General features: G+C 44.4%; 1 protein-coding gene across 2 annotated transcripts in view; it reads right to left on the bottom strand.

Moving 5' to 3' along the window:
- Nucleotides 1-17,479, bottom strand: part of LOC102216182 (voltage-dependent T-type calcium channel subunit alpha-1H) — a 60,135-nt gene extending 42,656 nt beyond the window's left edge. For both annotated transcript variants that reach the window (XM_013914314.1, XM_005746976.1), the window contains exons 1-6: nt 17,125-17,479; nt 14,063-14,337; nt 4,016-4,109; nt 3,716-3,849; nt 3,220-3,317; nt 1,853-2,012 (exon numbers count right to left, since the gene is read on the bottom strand). In XM_013914314.1, coding sequence (XP_013769768.1) covers nt 1,853-2,012; nt 3,220-3,317; nt 3,716-3,849; nt 4,016-4,109; nt 14,063-14,313 — 737 coding nt within the window. In that variant the 5' untranslated portion in view covers nt 14,314-14,337; nt 17,125-17,479. The remainder of the gene's footprint in view (nt 1-1,852; nt 2,013-3,219; nt 3,318-3,715; nt 3,850-4,015; nt 4,110-14,062; nt 14,338-17,124) is intronic.
- Between the last annotated feature and the right edge of the window lie 297 nt (nt 17,480-17,776).

Here is a 17,776-nt window from a genome sequence, read left to right on the forward strand (position 1 = left end):
GTGTTATCATTGTTATTCAGTTTTAATAAGGTGTATATTTAACTCCCTCTGCTTTGCTGCCTTTTCTAAACTGTGAGTTCATATTTTTTCTTCAAGTTGATTCACTCGACCCACGACAAGTCACCAAGTATTGACCCTGGTAACTCAATCTGTTTCAGGTTCTCTGAACTTCAGCGTATGCATAATGAATTTAAAGAGGACGCACTAGGATATATTATCTTATAAACCTTACATCCCACCACCATAATTTAGAAACCAGGTGCTCAGACCCAGTGGGCTCCTGCTAAAGCTAACTCCTTCATATTGACTTTCCTCATACAGATGTTGTACATTAAGTGTGCAACTCTTAAGTAACTCTTCATTTAATGATTTTTTCCTAGGAGAATAGGAAATATGAGCACTGGGGAGGCCAATCCATGACTGACGTTGTTTCATTATGTGTTTTTCTATCCAGATATGCTTTTATTAGCAGTGTGTTTGGGATCATTGTCATGCATGTAGACACTTACTGTTGCACCTTTATCTTGACCTTTTGCATACATATTGATGAAACCAAAAATTACCAAATACCTCTTGCTCCTGATCTGACATCCACCTTCTACCTGAGACCATTTCTTTAGTGAGCAGTAGATGGATCACCTGAAGGTCCAGATGCATTTCTTAGGTCCTGTGGACTTTGGATTTTTTTTTACCATATCTTAAACACTGTCTGCTACAGGCAAGTCATTGTTTCTTTGGTCCTCCACTTGTGTGCAGTTTCCTCAATTTTTTAAGGTCCCACTGCACACCACGGCGAGATATGCTAAGTTTTCAGCTAACAGCTCTTTGGGATCTTGGTGGTTCAAAAATACTACTTCATGCATCACAAGCTGTGTTATCTTTGGCATTTTACATAGACTTTAGAAAAGAAATAGGAATAAATAATGTGTTTTTGTGACAGGCTGCTAGTAACAAAGTGTGTAAAGATACAATTTAGAATTGGGTCTTTGATAAGTTGTCTGCTGTTTGTACGCAAAACACTGATTCATCCCTTGAGTTCACTTGTATGATTCATGGACCACTTTTAAAAAAATTACAAGAAATTCTGGCTCCTTGAAAGCAAATTATAAAGAAATAAGAGGTGGTTCAAGATTTCTGCACAATACTGTACAGACACTAAGATAAGGACACTGAGCACTTTTGGTCGAGGCTGCTGCTGCTAGAGATTAATTTCAGTCTTTGCTTCTCCAGCATCACCACAGATTCCTTTGTAAAGCTGCCGTATAAATAAAGTTAGTTATTGGCAAGAACCACAAATTCATTATCAAATGAGTGAATGTTTGGCACAACAACAATGCGTCACCACAGCACCATCACTGATTGTTGTCCAAGTTGCTATCTAAGAAGGCGAAACAGACGTTATCTGATGTTGTGTGATAATATGTGGTCATGTTTGTGAACATGTGAGCGGGAAGCGGGAGTGGGAGTGACGGTAACATCATCAGTTAGACTGTGATCGAGCGTGACATGAAGGATTGTGTGGGGGAGAACCGGAGTGACAGCAAACTCAGATGGTTTTACTGTGGAAACAGCCGCTCAGAGGCAGCCACTGAATAACAGCTCCCTAAATTTATTTAGCCTTCCAAATCCCTTGATTTGTGATCCCTGATGCTCAAAGTGTCCAACGGGAAGCACGTAGCACCTCCATGACGGAGCTGATTAGAGAACAAACAAGATCAGCCCATCTGTGATATCGATCCCCGAGTAAGGAGAGAGAGAAGCTGATCAGTTGTGAACAAACTTTTGACAGGTTGGAGCAATAAAGCTGGCGCAACTCGTGCTGTGACATCGGCTGGTCACTATAGCAACTCACATCTTCACATCCTCTCCCATGAAACAGCGGTTCCTCAGTAGCCCCGCCCACAGCTGTACGCCAACGATGCCGAAGATGAAGAAGACAAAGAAGCAGAGCGCCAACACGTTTCCCAGCATAGGAAGTGTGTCCAGCAGGAGGGTCACAAGAATGCGCATACCTATCAGTGCGTGCACACACACACACACACACACACACACACACACACACACACACACACACACACACACACACACAGCATAAACACAGAAGGGTAGACAGTCAGACAAGCAAAGATCAGCAATAAGTCAATGCAAACTTTAGCAAAATGTCAGTCACAGTAAATGTTGGCCAGACAGGACTCTTTATGTATTCTGCACAAAACGCAGGCAGTGCAATTAGCTGAATGGCAACACTGATAATTGGCTCTTACTCCACTCTCCTAAAGAGAGCACATACAAAATCTTCCTCCTTCCTTCTTCTCTACTCGTTCCTACTTCAAAAACACTCTCCGATTTTACAAGAACTCAATGAGAGCCGCAGCAAGGTCACCAAGTGTAGTAAAAAGAAAAAAAAAGACATAAAGTTGGCTGGCCAACTTGTGCGGTGAGCTATCAAGAACAACACAAGCATCACAATGATTCGCATGACTTTGTTCACAATGTCCTGATTTATTTACACGTGCATCCATCACGGGGCGAGCTGCAGCAGGTGCGTAACTCGGGAAGTTAAAGAAATGAAGTGGGATTTACAATCTAGTCGGAGCGTGCAAGGACGGTGACACGTTCTTCATCGTCCCGGCTGTGACTAACGATGTTGCTGACACTCAGCTAAGGTGTTTCCACATCGGATGAGCCGCACAGGAATCACGGCCCTTTCTGCTCCAATTAAAGGGGAGCGGGAAGCTGATTGGACATGTTTTCGTAAACTACAAAATCATCAGATTTAACATTTCTTCCAACACCCAGTGGCTTTCTGGAGTCTACACCCTGCACATATCGCCAAAAGCTTTCTGGTGATGCTCTCCCGGGCCTGCACAGCAGCCTTCTCTACTTCTTCTGTTTCGAGGCATCAATCAGCTGAATTGCACTCTCAGGAAAAAAGACTCCTAGTTGTTTCCCCTCTGGTCTCTTTGAGGATTTTTAACCTGCTGCACTGTCGTCTTGTCCCGACTGTTCTCCTGCACTGTTCACCCAGCTTGTATGCGGGCACACTTTCAAATGTTGAGTCAGCACTTTAAATCAGCCTCACAGTTTCAGCCCATTGTGCGGACGTACAGTCAAAGCCATGAAAGACAATAAAGTAACCCAGTTTCTGTGTGAGCTGCATGCTGGAGGGGAGGGGGGTAAGACAAAAATAAATAAATAAATAAAAGGAGAAAGACTCACTGGGAACTCTGTTGATGGCTCGCAGTGGGCGGAGAACTCGAACAGTCCGGATAGCTGATAAGCTGACGTTGTGTCCGTCCAGCGAGTACTCCAGCATTCTGCGCAGAGGGAAAGCCACCGCTGTGTCACCGGCATCCTGATCAGCCTGACCTTGGCAGACCCTGAACGCCTACAGGGACTCTAGCAGAACTCCGGGATACAGAGCCTTTTAACTACCAATCACCGAGGTCTGTGTCTCTCATGACCGAATGATACGATTGTCATTCTGTGGAGCTATCACACACACACACACACTTCCACTGATATGTCTAAGCACGCGCGCACACACGCTTGACATTTAACTGGCATTAAACAAGTGTCTAAGCTTTACACAAAACACACATACACACACACACATGCACACACACAGACACACACACTCTTGGCTCATATTTAATGTCAGGCGCGCCTGCGTGTGAGTGCGCGTCGGCTGCGTGCGCATCTGTCAAGCACTCACCCGACTATAACAATGAAGAAGTCCAATCTGTTCCATGTGTCGCCTAGGTAACCGCTCTGACCTATGACCCCGAGAGCCACCATCTTCACAACCATTTCTCCAGCAAAGAACACAAAGATGCCATCATCCAAAGCCTGCACACAAACACACACACGGAGACCCAGAGGATTAACTGATTAAGCGGGGGGGGGGGAAGGAAAATGTTATTGGAAAAACTTTTCAGACCCTTGATAATGAAGTGTGACAGCGGAATATAATTAGTCTGCAATTTCAGATTATGTGTGTGTGAGCGTGCTTTACCTGCAGAAAATAGGGGGTGTGGCCACAAGGCTGGAACATCCCTAGAGTCACGCAGTTGAGCAGGATGGCCAAAATGCTCACACGCTCGAACCACGTGAGGCACGGTTAAGGATCAACACATCGACAGAGAGTCTGAACACTGATTAAAGCAACAAAATGAACACGTTTAATGAAGCTGTGCTTGTAAACTTTAGGGCAGAGGTGTCAAACATAAGGTCCAAGGACCAGAACTGGCCTGGCGAAGACTCCATTCTGGTCCACTAAAAGGCTTCATCATAGATGTTGAACTTTTCCTGTTGATAAAGACCTCTCTCATTGCCGTTCATACTACACCACAGTAAAGTAATAGACAATTAAATGATACTAAAGTTGCTGTTTTTCAACTTCTTTTGTCTATTTCCACATTTGTAATGTAGACAAACTGAGACGGACTGTCGAAATTTGCACTTCTCATAATAAGATTTCTCAGGGATTAAGTGTGCAGTTAAATGCCTCTACATTGATATAAAAGAGAATTTACTGGTCTGGTCCAAACGAGTTTGACATCCCTGCTTTAGGGTGACTGATGGCAGTCTCAGCCAATCACAGGAGCAGAGGAGATAAGTACACTACTGCCTGCTTGTCTCATTTAAAGCTGGCATTGGCAAAATGACAACAAAATCCACGATAACATTTCAGTTTATTATCATTCAAGCTGCGTAAGAGGGAACTACACTCCTGTGTCCTTTCTGGACTTTCAGTCCTAATCTTAGCTGTGGTGGAAGACTTTTGGCAATCATTTATGTCTTCAGTCCAATTTTGCTGAGTAGTAAAAAGAGTATAAAATAATATATTAGAAGTAAGGTGCATGTAGGAAGAACAAGAGTGTGCTAGGACTCGCACCTGGAGCCAAAAGTCAGCCTTGACTTTGTTTAAGTACATTAGAAACATACGTTGGGTGGGAGGGGCTTGCCACAAAGAAGGAAGTGCTCAGACAGCTTTTTGTCGTTTCAGCCTTAATTGGATAGAGACAGTGTAGATAGACAGGAAAGCAGGGAGAGAGAGCGAGGGGAAGAAATGCAGCAAAGGGCCGCGGGTTGGACTCAAACCCGGGCCTACTGCTCTCTGGCATGTGGTCACCTGCTCACCCACTAAGTGTGAAACACCCATTTCAAATCGGAAGTTGGAATTTCTGAATTGCTGGTTGCAAATCTCAGCTCAAGTTCTTAAGTTGGACTTCCAACTTTAAAGGTTAGGGCAGCCACACTAACCCTGACTTCACAATCCAACACGGCAGCAGTGCGGTGGCAAAACTGTACAACTTCAACTGTGCAGCCATTGTTGTGTCCTTGTCACTCGCTACATTAACCGTACGCACGGTCGGGCTCTATCCGCGAATGCACTGCAGCGTCATGTACAAGAATCGAGCACTGACGCATGAATGGCTCCACCGTTCCAAAACTCAGAATAAATCCTGTTTTTTCTTTCTCCTCTGACTTCACAAGTATACTACGCTCAACAGTGACATCTGACTTACGAGGCAAATAAAACACAAAAATCGTAATTACAAAATGGACTTTAATTTAATATAAAAGGGGTTTTCGCATTGCTTCCCTGTTCCCCAAGCTGTCGCCACATGGCTCCACATGTTTGATTCAGCACAGGTTTTACACAGATGCCCTTCCCGACACAACCTTCCCATTTGCCTGGAGCAGGCACCAGGAGCATGCACGCTTCTTACTCTTGGTGGCACAACTTGTGTCTCCTCTTGGAACCAAACCTAAATGGGACTTGTTTTTCAAGCTAGAATTGAACGTGCGCTCTTTGACCTGCTAACCAACATTATCTACTACTACACCATCAGAGGAACTGAAAGCTACGAAGACATGAAGACATCAATTAGACAGAAGACAGGTGATTTTTTGCAACCACAGGAGTCACTAGCCTACTGGCCATTAAAAAGACTACAGATTTTAGCACGTCCACTTAACTTCACTGTTCAAACTCAGAAGCTACATTTTTTTTAGCATCTGTGGAAGTGCTGAAGAAGTGCAGCTACTTTCTAGATTTCTGCTCACTGCAGCTGTAACTGACTCCCATGTATCAAAAAAACATTTGTCACGATATTGGTGAGCAGTAAACTTAAAACCAAGCTTTCAAACACCAAAGGAGGAGTTTCTGCTTCCCAAGTTTATGGAGTTGACCAAGTGTTGAAGTGTGATTGACGGAATTGCAGATGAGTGACAACGTAAAGGAAAAGCAACATACGGTGTGCTTGTAAATTGCTGGAACATCACAAGCTCCCTGAAGAGCTTCAGTGCCACCAAACATCAAACTAAATCCGAAACCTCAGAAACTCTCCCTGAGTGTCACGCAGCATTCCTCCAAACACATTAGCTCATTTGTTTTTTTGCATCTGACAGCCGAGAGGCAAAATCTCCCATGTCCACTTTTGCAAAACGACTTTGCCAAACGCTTACGAGGACACGTGGAATTCACCTCACCTGCATTAAACAATACTTTTCTTGCAATGTTTGCTTTGCCACACAGCACTAAGCTGAGTGTCACTGTCACATAATATGATAATTCACAACATTTTCATACTCATCAAACCATTCAGTGACCCCTCATGCCCTATATCCATTCCTCTGCATTCATTATCGTTCTGCACTCATTTATTCATGTTTTCCTTCCCCCTGTCTGTCACCCATGAATATCTGGCAATGGCAACGTCCATAGCAACAGCGAAGAAACTGTGACTCGTCAAAGTTAAAGGTCCAGCCACGTCTGTTTTGTAGCGCCCCGAACATTACCAGGCTGAACTTGCAAAATACCCGTCTGAGGCTAAGACGAGCATGAAATGTGTGCCTCGCAGCTTAAAATCAAATTTACAAGCAGGGAACTGAACGTACCAACCTAAAAAACAACTTAGTGGAAACTTGCGATAATAAGCTTAAAGGCGTCAACCTTCATTTACGAGCAACAACTTCTGACGAGGCATTTTGACACGTTTAATATTCACAACTACAAGAGCCAGACAGCTACCACAACACAGCCAGTAAGACATGTGAAGTCAGTTTAAGAGCAAACTTGCTTATGGCGTGTGTTTGAGCATCTGCGCTGCTTGCTAGCTGTCAAACTGCAAGAAGGAGCATGAATCAGACGTGGGGAGAGAAGAAATAACAGAAGGATTTCAAAGGGAGAATAGTCTGAAGTAGAAAGTTAAAAGAAAGACTGAATTTGAATTTGTACAAACACGGATGCACACACACTCTCGCTCTCTCACACACATACACTTGCACACACACTTGCACACACACTTGCACACACACTTGCACACACACTTGCACACACACTTGCACACACACTTTTGAGCACTAATGTGAAAACTGCTGAATGGATGACAGGACTGTATTCAAGAGCCAAGGACGCATACATAACAAAGCCTGGAGCATGCACATGGACCCGTACACACAGACACATGTGCGCGCGCACACAGAGTCCCCTCTTCCCGGACACTTTGCTCTCGAGAGGGCGGAAAAATTAATGAGAGTACAATCCTTTATCACCCTTGAGACAGAGAGAGAGAGAGGGAACGAGAGAAAGAGGGAGAGGGATGGAGAGAGAGAGAGAGAGGGTAATCCAGTGTCCTCCCTTTGCTGTGGTTGCCATGGGAACCCCCATCTCACCGTAGGAACTGACTTCTGAGTTTCACGATCCGCTTGCATCCTGTCTGGACTGGATCACAACACAATTAATACGCACACACAAACTCTCTCTTTCTCACACACACACACACACACACACACACACACACACACACACACACACACACAACAGAAACCAAGGTCTTCCTGCTGAAGCTTCCTTCACTCCTTCAAAAGCTTAAGGGAGCCGTTTTAATGCTGTTTCATCTGTATAAGTTACAGCAGCTTAAATAATCCCCCTGTGTGTCTGTGAAACACACACACACACAGACACACACACAGACACACACACACACACCTTAGTTAAACTATAGGAACCCGGCAGGGTCAAAAGTGTGAGTGATGGATGAGCAGGGAGTATTTTCACAGTTGGCACATCGTTCAGTATCAGCGATGAAACACGGAGGGAACGTCCTTTCCCCTGTTTCGCTCTCCCTCCAATGCTTTTCCTTTATCTCCTCTCACACTCAACCTTTCCCTTTATCATCTCTCATTTTCCTCTACAACCTTTTTTTGTGCCTCCTCTCTTTGGCCCAATTATTTTTCTCTTTCGCTTTGCTCCTCCTGCTCTCTGTGTCTCCCTCGTCCTTTATATAGTGCAGCATAATTTCCCATCTTCATTTCCTATCACTTCTTGCATATCTTTTTTTGCCTCTCCCATCCACTCCTGTGCACACGCACTCCCCGCTCCGTGTGGAGCGCCTCTGCTCGGCGCCCTCCCCCGTCTGCTTCTACCATCTCCACATACGACTGCCCTTGGGTAGAGTTCTCGTCTCTGACAGAAGCCCGAGTCTCAGCCAACAGATAAACCGCAAGTAAAAAAAAGTAATAATTAACATTGTGAAAAAGCTGAGCAAAGGCACAAAGAGTAGGAAATATGTATAAAGTATATAAAGTAAGGGGTAAAAGGGGGCAAGAATGATGGATGATGAGGTGAGGAATATGCTTAGATCAGGTGAACAAAGGGAGGAGAGCAGCTAAGACCCTGACTGTTCAAGCTCTTAAGTAGTCCAAATGTGGCATGGCCCCTTCTTTGTCTTCTCATCCTAATTGCCTCTTATCCTCTCATTTTCACACTCTTCTTCCCTCTTGTACAGTGGCAGAGTCAGACAAAGGTAAAGACCCCACAATAATACAGAGAAAGCACCAGCAATGAAACCACCCTCTTTGAGCGAGCACTTAGTGACTGTGGGAAGGAAAAACTCCTTTTTAACAGGAAGAAACCTCCAGAAAAACCAGGCTCAGGGAGGGACGGCCCTCTGCCATGAATGGTTGGGGTGATGGCAGAGAGACAGGACTCTCTCTCTCCCATGCTGTGGAAGAGAGCCAAAGATTAAAAGTGAGAAAAAGTGAGAGAGTAACTATGGGAAGATTCAGGATCACCTGATCCGAGCCATAAGTATAAACTTTATCACAAAAATACGTTTTAAGCCTAATCTTTAAAGCAGAGAGGGTCTCTGTTCCCCAAATCCAAACTGGGAGCTGGTTCCAAAGGAGAGCGGCCTGAAATCAGAAAACCATCATGGCAATAATGTTCCTTTCTGTTGCAAATCGCCAACCGTAAAATAGTACAGCAGCATTTCAAAAGAAGAGATCATTAGATGGAATTGATTAACTGATATACAGAATTCAATTATACCATTTTGGCAATTAGACTGCGATAGATAAAGACAACAGAATGAAATGCCAGAGCAGGACCCCCAAGAGTCGAGAAGGTGGATGGAGTGACTCGCTTGAGGTGGAAAATGCTAGGAGGTGACTTGCGTTGAATGGACAATGAAAGATTAGCAGCACGATTTAAAGATAGCAGGGTGGAGGCTGATTGGTTTAAAGAAACAATGATGTCAGCATTGAGATTTGCAGCGTGGGAAAGTGGAAGTGATGTAATGAATAAGCTTAGCAGCCAAGCACACGGGAACGCAGACAAATGAGTGAATACAGATGTTCCTTATTGAACTCCTGCATAAGCTTCATTAGTATTTGCTCTGACAGACATGACAGCCATGGAGAATACACCATGGCTGCTCATGTGTGGGACAGTTTTTTTATGAAGCTTTTCCTCTGAAAAGCTTCCTACTGTAGTGGTTTACACATGTACCTACCTGCCAAAGCAAACATGCAGAGCTGCCCGCTGTGGCAACCCCTCCGTGGAAAGCGGGCAGCCAAAAGTAGCTTCTACTTACGTAACCGTAAACTGATTAAATAAATCTGGGAAAGCTGCTCAAGTTGTTCTTTTAACTGTTGATAAAGCTCAGGAGAGCGTTACTATAGCAAAGGTGTAGGAAAACCAGCTCCAGAGAAAAGTTACTGTAGAAAAACAGGAGCTACTGGATGTCACTCAGGATCTATGAGCATGTGTGTAGCCCCCTATTGGGCCTGAACATGGCCACCCGCAGATACCCCTTTGCTCCACCCGTTCTCCCGTCCTTCTTCCCCTCTCCCCCACTCAAACACCCTCTGCTCACAGGTAATAAAGGTCAGGCAGACATTATAAATCAAATCAGATCACATCACCATGATCTTTGTGGCATCATCCGCCACCCTTGGCTGAGATAAACATGCTAAGACCTTCATGTGGCAACATTTTCATGTGAAATGTTCATTAAGTTAAAAGCATCATCCACAGTTGGTCTTGGATTTACTACCCGAGTCTCACGAGCCATGAAGTGCAGGTTTGATTCCAGCAGAAAACAGTGCTGCCTGCCCATGCTCCCTTCTCTCCTGTCAGTATACTTTATTGTTGAATGACGGCAAACGCACCCTTAAAGAGCATCTGTTTGAGCCGCCATAAAATCTGACAGACATTCATGTTACTTATAGGATGAATGGGTATCACTGCTGTGCTCTTATCAAGGACTTAAACTGGTTTAGGATCATCTATCAGAATAAATACACTGTACTCAGCACAGGTCCATACTGCTCCTGTCATGTATACCCCCGCGTGTAAAGTCTACATCTGGATGTAAAGTTACAATCAGCCACAGTAAGTATGTAATACCTCTGTGTGTTAACTTGCGATCCTCTGTTTACACAGCTGATTGATCTTGGCTTGACATGTTTCCTCACTAAAGTCTTCACCAGCTCTCACATCAGTTTGAAAGCTGCAGGAAATTACTATTTTGAAACAAAGGTACAATTTTTGTCATTTTAGCCTTTTGTGAAAATCCTCCATTTAGATTTAAATGATAAAAATGAGCTCCAAGTCTAAACTGACTTTTAGTTTGAAAGGCTGAAAAAGAAGCACTGCCCCCACTGTCAAAGAGTGACATATTTATACACAGGCCCCTGTTTTTAAGGACTAAAAATCAGGATAAAATTATCATTTTTAATGCTTAGTAAAGAAATATATCCAGCTAGTGACTTCTAGAGTCTAGAACCTATGAGCATCATTAAACAATGGGTTTACTCCTTTAGGATTTTTGGCTGAACCGTTACTGCAGCTTCAGCTTTGAACACAGTGTACACTGAACACTTTGTTGGGTACACTCTGGCAGTCTTTTGTCCCTTTAGTACCTACTGAGCATCATTAAACACCAAGATCCACATGAGTATTGTTGCTGACCGTGTCCACCACTTTATGACCACTGCAGCAACCGTGAGATACTTTCATGTCAATATAAACCAAAATGCCTGAGAAGTGTTTCCAACACCTTGTTGAATCTGTGCCATGAAGAGTTAAGGCTGTTTCTGACGGGAAAAGGGGGCCCAGACTGGTACTAGCTGGGTGTGTCTATTCCCAATGAGTGTCAATTTCTGGGGTAAAGCTTCAATCTTCATCTAGTGTTAAATGATTTATAATTTGCAAATTAAAAAGGATGAATGAAACCAAAGGAAATGCACTGAATGGGACGACTGAAATATGAACTACTGTGTTTGCATGAGCAACCTGCTCACTAGTTTTCTCATGCTCTTTGCTGCTTGGCCTCACACTGTCACTTTGGAATCCATACACACAGACTTGATTAAACATAACCTAGTTAAGCTCAGAGTCTGTCATGTGCAATGTGTGTGTGTGTGTGTGTGTGTGTGTGTGTGTGTGTGTGTGTGTGTGTGTGTATTCGAGCAACAGAGAGGGAGAGAGAGCCTGAAAGAAGGTGGGCCAAGTTAGTCAAGTTGTCAAGTCACTGGCTCCACCCCTTATTAGGATGACAGCTTGTAACCATGGAAACAGATGCTGGAATCATGTTAATTGGCTGAAATGATTCTGACAGTTCACCCTACTTTGAGTAGGTTCTCATGCTATCCATCGATGTCTAACTATCACCTCCTTACAGACGCATACACACACACACACACACTTCAACCCTATTAAGAAGCTGTTTAAGAAGAGGAAAACAGGGGGGATAAACAGGGAGCATGGGATCAATGCCAAGCAGAAAGGGATGAAAAGAGCACAATAAGAGAAAGGAAGATACTTGCACAGGAGTGATGGAATCAGCTTTTCTCCTCTTTAAACAAAAGGAAATGCTCTGAATGTTTCATACACTGCTGAATAAGTTATGTCATTTGTGTGTGTGTGTGTGTGTGTGTGTGTGTGTGTGTGTGTGTGTGTGTGTGCGTGTGCGCTTACCCCCCTGCGTCCACATATGCTTGTTTCTGTCTGTGTCGCATGTTACACTGAAAGAGTGGGATAACTGCCACATGGAAAGCTCAGCACTTGACAAAGTAGGCACCTTGCTCCACACATAAAATAACTCCCATCCCCTCCCATTGAAACAGGAATAAAATCCAATAGAATTCACTGGAGCTTGGAAAGGCTGCAAGATAATGTTATATAACGGGAAAAGCCAGTCTCCTTTTTGTTCCTAATAATTGGGGGAAGAGATGTACAGTATGTCGTAAACACGGTACAAAGGAGCATGCCTGCTTTCACAAAGAGGGAGGAAGTGGAAGGAAGGAGAAAGGAAATTAATTTGTAATATGTAGTTACTGAGTGAAAAAAGAAGAAGAAGCCAGAGAGGAAGGAGGGGTCACTTCAGGAAAAATGGGACTTTAGGCTCTTGGGGACTGCTCCCCGCCACTCCCCCCTCCCAGTGCGCTCACATTAATGTCCCTGACGAACAACGTCCACCCACATTACTTCTCCCGCAGATCATTCACAGTAACACACACACACACACACACACACACACACTGTAAGTGAAATGCAATGAAATATGTGCGGCATAAAAACAAAGCGGGACATTTTCCAGCAGCTCGACGGACTCGCAGAAGGACAGAGAAGCAGACAGAAACGCAAACTCGTATGAAAACAAATACAGCAAGCGGAAGTAAAAAGGCCGTCAGGGCAGAGCTACGCTGTTACTAAGCAACCAGGTGATTCCTCTAAAGAGCCTCACCATGGGAGATTCCCTCGTTTGTGTGAGGGCATTTACACACTTGTGTGTGCGTGTGTGGGCGTGCACGCTGGAAAGCCTGTGTGTGTGTGTGATGATGATGATGAATGTGTGGTTTTTAAGCATGCCCAGTAAGTTAGTAACAGCCCAGCAGGTAACAGAGCTTCATTGCATTTGTAGTTTTTTCTTCTTCTTCTTTTCTTCTTGGTGTACATTTTATTTATTCAGCAATTATGTATTTATATTTTATGGAGCACACAGAGTGCTGACAGTGGCAAATACCCACAGACGTGTCCTGACAAGTGCATAACGACACACAAGCGCACAAAAAGTAGAACACACACACACACATACACACAGACAGGCAAGCACACAAGGAGTCATAAGCTGTGGAAAATATTCAATTTGGAGAGCCTCAACAAATCCCTGAGGTGTTGCTGACGTTTATGCATGCTTCAGAGTATTCATAGCTGCTCACACACACTACAGCACTGATAACCACACACCTATTCACACTCACACCTTCACAGCAGAGCTGGGTAGAGGTTGAGGCTCAGAGTGAGAGACAGGGAGGGGAATGGGAGGTGAGACGATGAAGACAAAAGCAGTGGAAGCTTTGGGAGGTGACGTGAGTCTTCACTATTTGTGACTCCTGCTGCTGTATAAATGGAGGCCAGTAACAATGCAACTGACAGGCAACTGTAACCCTGGAGATTCATTAGGGCTTGTCACTATGGAAACCTCAAATCAGGAAAAAATGTTGGCCATCTTTCCCTACAACTAATTTGTCCAAGGAAATATCTGGGTACACACACACACACACACACACACACACACGCACAATACTGACCTTCTCCCCCTGTCCCCTGTGTTTAAACATAAAGTAAACATCTAGGAGCCTGTACAATGGCTCTGAGGAAGCACAGAGCTGAAACACAAACAGACAATCTTTGTCATATTATAAACGCAACCTGCTTGCACACAGGCGCATGTGCTTCAGGTGCACCGGCTGCAGCGAAGGATATGGGTGGCAGACAGCTCGAAGGCACCAGGACCGCGGTGGGCTGGTTTGGGTCAAAGCCAAAAGAACCACTGGTGCTAGAGCGGGGTAGGGCAGCTCTTCCTTCTCCTTCTCTTCCTCATCCTCCCCTCTCCGTTCCCTTTCATCTCCCTCAACTGACACGCGCACCTTCTCCCCCTCCTCCTCCTCGTCCTCCTCCTCCTGCGTCGGTCCTCTGTGCTGCTCACGCAGGTCTGGCTCCTGGATGCCCGTCATGGCCGTGCTGTGAACAGCCCGAACCTGAAAGAGGGCGCAGGGGCACGGGCAAACTGTTCAGGACCCGGGAACACACCCTGCGACAAATTCCTGCAAAAATCCAGGAATCCTATACAGCAACGTAGGCACAGGCATGCTGGGATTTTTGCTTTAATGAGTGCAAACATTTCTCAGAATACAGACTATTAATATCAAAGCATTCACTTAACAGTGTGTTATTTTATTACAAAGCATTTTTGGGGAGGTTATTTAGTGTTGTGGATGTGTGATGCGGTTTGATTGTTTGTGTGGGGAAGAACAGAGTTACGGTTTGGTTAGCAATGGGCACGTTGACTGAATCCACTGTAGAGATTAATCACGTCCTCCCAGCCTACATCTGCTGGATAGCTGAGAAAATACTCGATATGCTCAACATAGCAGCATTCCTATGCAGTGAGGTACAAAAAGTAGCAAAAATACATTAAAGCTAATATCTTGTTGTTGTTGTTGTTTTTTAAAAAAGAAGCTTAATTTAAGGTTCGTGGTTAAGGACATGCAGCAGATTTACTGTAAGGGCAAAAATACATTTAACAGTATTTTTCCGTAAAGCCTGTATTCCATACAGGAAAGTTTGTTTTACACAGAAATCTGTTCATTCATGCAGATTACAATAGCTGAAAAATAACAAGTTGATTCTGGCAAAATCTGGCACCATAAAATTACTTTAAATTGAAAGTGGAAAGAATTACAGTGTCGGGATGGATGTGTGTGTACAGCGTGTTTGTTTCTGCTGTTTTGCCTTGAAGCTCCCAAAACAAACTGAGATCGTGTGGACTGTCACGCCTGCCACTCTGTCCACGAGCTGAGCAAGAAAGCAGGGGAAAGAAATCTTTCTGTGTATCTCTGTGAAACAACACACCTTCACCAGAAGAATCGCAGCCAGCAATCCTGTGCAGGAAACATAAATCTACACAAATCTAAACAGAGTGAACTAATAGACATGAGCAGAGGTGCAAACAGGGTCAGCGTCGACAACAGGAAGCACTTAGACCACTTCATAATAATCCTACAGCTGTACCATTCGGTGATGACAACAGGCCATTCCTACTGATGCTTTTAATCCAGACTGGCTTTAAACAATCTGGGCATGCCGAGATGAAGTAGCTTAGACGGCTATTTCTTATTGTCATAAAGTGTGGTGCAGAGTACTGAAGCTGTCGGTGCTTTCGTTTCTTTTTGTCATTTACAATAAATTTTCAACTTATGATGATTACCGTTAATTAACTCCATGAGTTATATTTCCTTGAGCTATAATTTGGGATACAATCTGATGAAATGCAGGGACTTGGTCGAGCTACAGCCGCCTGCGTGCTGCCTTAAATTTGTCAGAGCACTGGAATATCATGTCAGAAATGCCAGACTGAATGATGATCTCAGTTTAAATACGATGGCAAGAGCCAGTTTGGTTGTTTTGGCTTGAAACATATGTATTTATTTTGTAAAATTTCATGATATTTTTCAGCTTTACCGGCCACCACACTGGGCAGCATTGGCAGGCAAAGATGGGAGCTGGAGCATGTGATACAGTACACATTGTCATGACTACACAGCAAACGCTGCCCACTGGTGCACAGCGAGCTCGTTCTATTGCTTATTGATCCCCAGAGATTCTGGCAAATCCATTTTAACAGTCCGTAAGTTGGGGCCGGAGCAGAGTTACTTGGACAGTGTGAAGAAGAATCAGAACAACAGAAGTCTGAGCCAACCGTGAGTCCGTGCAGGAATATATATTGTGCCTACAGTGTGGCAGACAACGGGAGAGCTGGCTTGCAAGTTCAAAGCTTGGAGAGCAGTGAGTCTGTGTGTGTGCTTCTGATGAAAATAATGAGATTCAATCTGCCACTGTCATTATTTCCTGTGTATTCATTATGGGCACATAGCCTAGACAGTTTAAGGAGTCCAGGCACTTTATGGCATTTTGTTGTGACTCACTAGCTGTTGGGCGGACATCAATTAACCTCTGAAAAAAAGAACGAAAGAAATAGAAAGCAATTCTCCTGCACAGTTGAAAACCTGCTGATTAGTGCTTTCAAAACATTTTAAAAACTCATTATGAGCCTCCCTCGCTGACAGCCAAAGCCATGTGTGAATCCTTGCGAATCTCAATCAGTGACTAGAACCAAATATATTCACAGCTCTTTAAGACCTCTGAAACCCATTAACGCGGTTTTATACACAGCCTTTACGGCGGACTCATTACGTCTGCGTAAATTGAAAAGAAAAAAAAATCTTTACCAGGAGTGTGTATCGTGCTTGACGAGAACACGACAAACAGCTGATGTCTGTACATCTCTAAATAGAACATTTCTTTTCATTCAATGCAGGAATTTAAATCCTCGTGAAGGCCACCACGACATTAACGGTGCCACAGCGTTTCCCAGCATTGCTGTGACAGCAAACAAGCAGCAGTCTAATTAATCCGATAATAAACTGCCGAATCTAATAAAAACAAATATTTCCGTTATAGAATGATGCAACAAATCACAAAGGCCTGAGCACGATAAGGTCACTAACTCGGTTTATAGAGCCACACACACTTTATGACTGCTCCTCACCACGTTATTCACATTATTCACATCATTTTATTCTTTTTTTTCTTTGCAAAAGACAACCCGCCATTGACAAAGAGCGACAACACAATAACTGGACAGTTTTCCTTTCTTTTGTGCCACGGGCTTTCGCCCAGCGCAGAGCCCGGGACAACACAGCGAAGGGGGGGAAAGTACATTATAGCAGCAAAAAGCGAAAAAAAACTTTGCCCGCTGTTCTTACCGGGGAGCAGCGTCCATCCACCAGCGTCACTCACTCCGGGTCCGCCGTGCGCCCGCAGCTCCAGGAGCCCCGTTGCTCCATCTGAGAGCAGCCCCGCTGGTCCTCTGCCTCCTCCCCCTGCCGATATCCAAACTAACTCAGTCCTCCAGTAGGGAGGATGGGGGGGGGGAGGAAGGTGAGAAAACGGCGAAGGTGTGTGGCGCGCAAGTTTTAATAAATGGAGAAAGTAAAGTTAAAAAGGAACCAGCTGTCCCCCCTGTGCGCCTGCGTCCCCTCAGCCTGTGGACGCGCTGTGCGGTGTCAGGTACTGGAGTTGAGGCGCACCGGGGAGAGGGAGAGCTGCGTTAAGCCAGACGCAGAGAGCCAGCCCGGACGCGCACGGATTTTACCTTCAAAATAAGACGACCCGGTCCCGGAAGTTGTGCATCAAATCGTCTGAAAACTGACAAATGACGCGTAAAAAAGGCGAACTGCAAATTTTGATAGGAATCCGTGCTGGATACAGATCTCCATCGTTTAAGGTGAGCTCTTTCTCACAGTATAGTTTTCCATAAAGAAAAAGAAATGACAGAGTTGATAAATTACCAGTCATCCCAGTTAAACTTGCCTTTAATAAACCCATTAAAAGCACTTTGTTCACTTGACAAGCAGC

The sequence above is a fragment of the Pundamilia nyererei genome, unplaced genomic scaffold (genome assembly GCF_000239375.1).
Source record: "Pundamilia nyererei isolate P.nyererei 1_Seehausen unplaced genomic scaffold, PunNye1.0 scaffold00186, whole genome shotgun sequence".
Lineage (NCBI taxonomy): Eukaryota > Metazoa > Chordata > Actinopteri > Cichliformes > Cichlidae > Pundamilia > Pundamilia nyererei.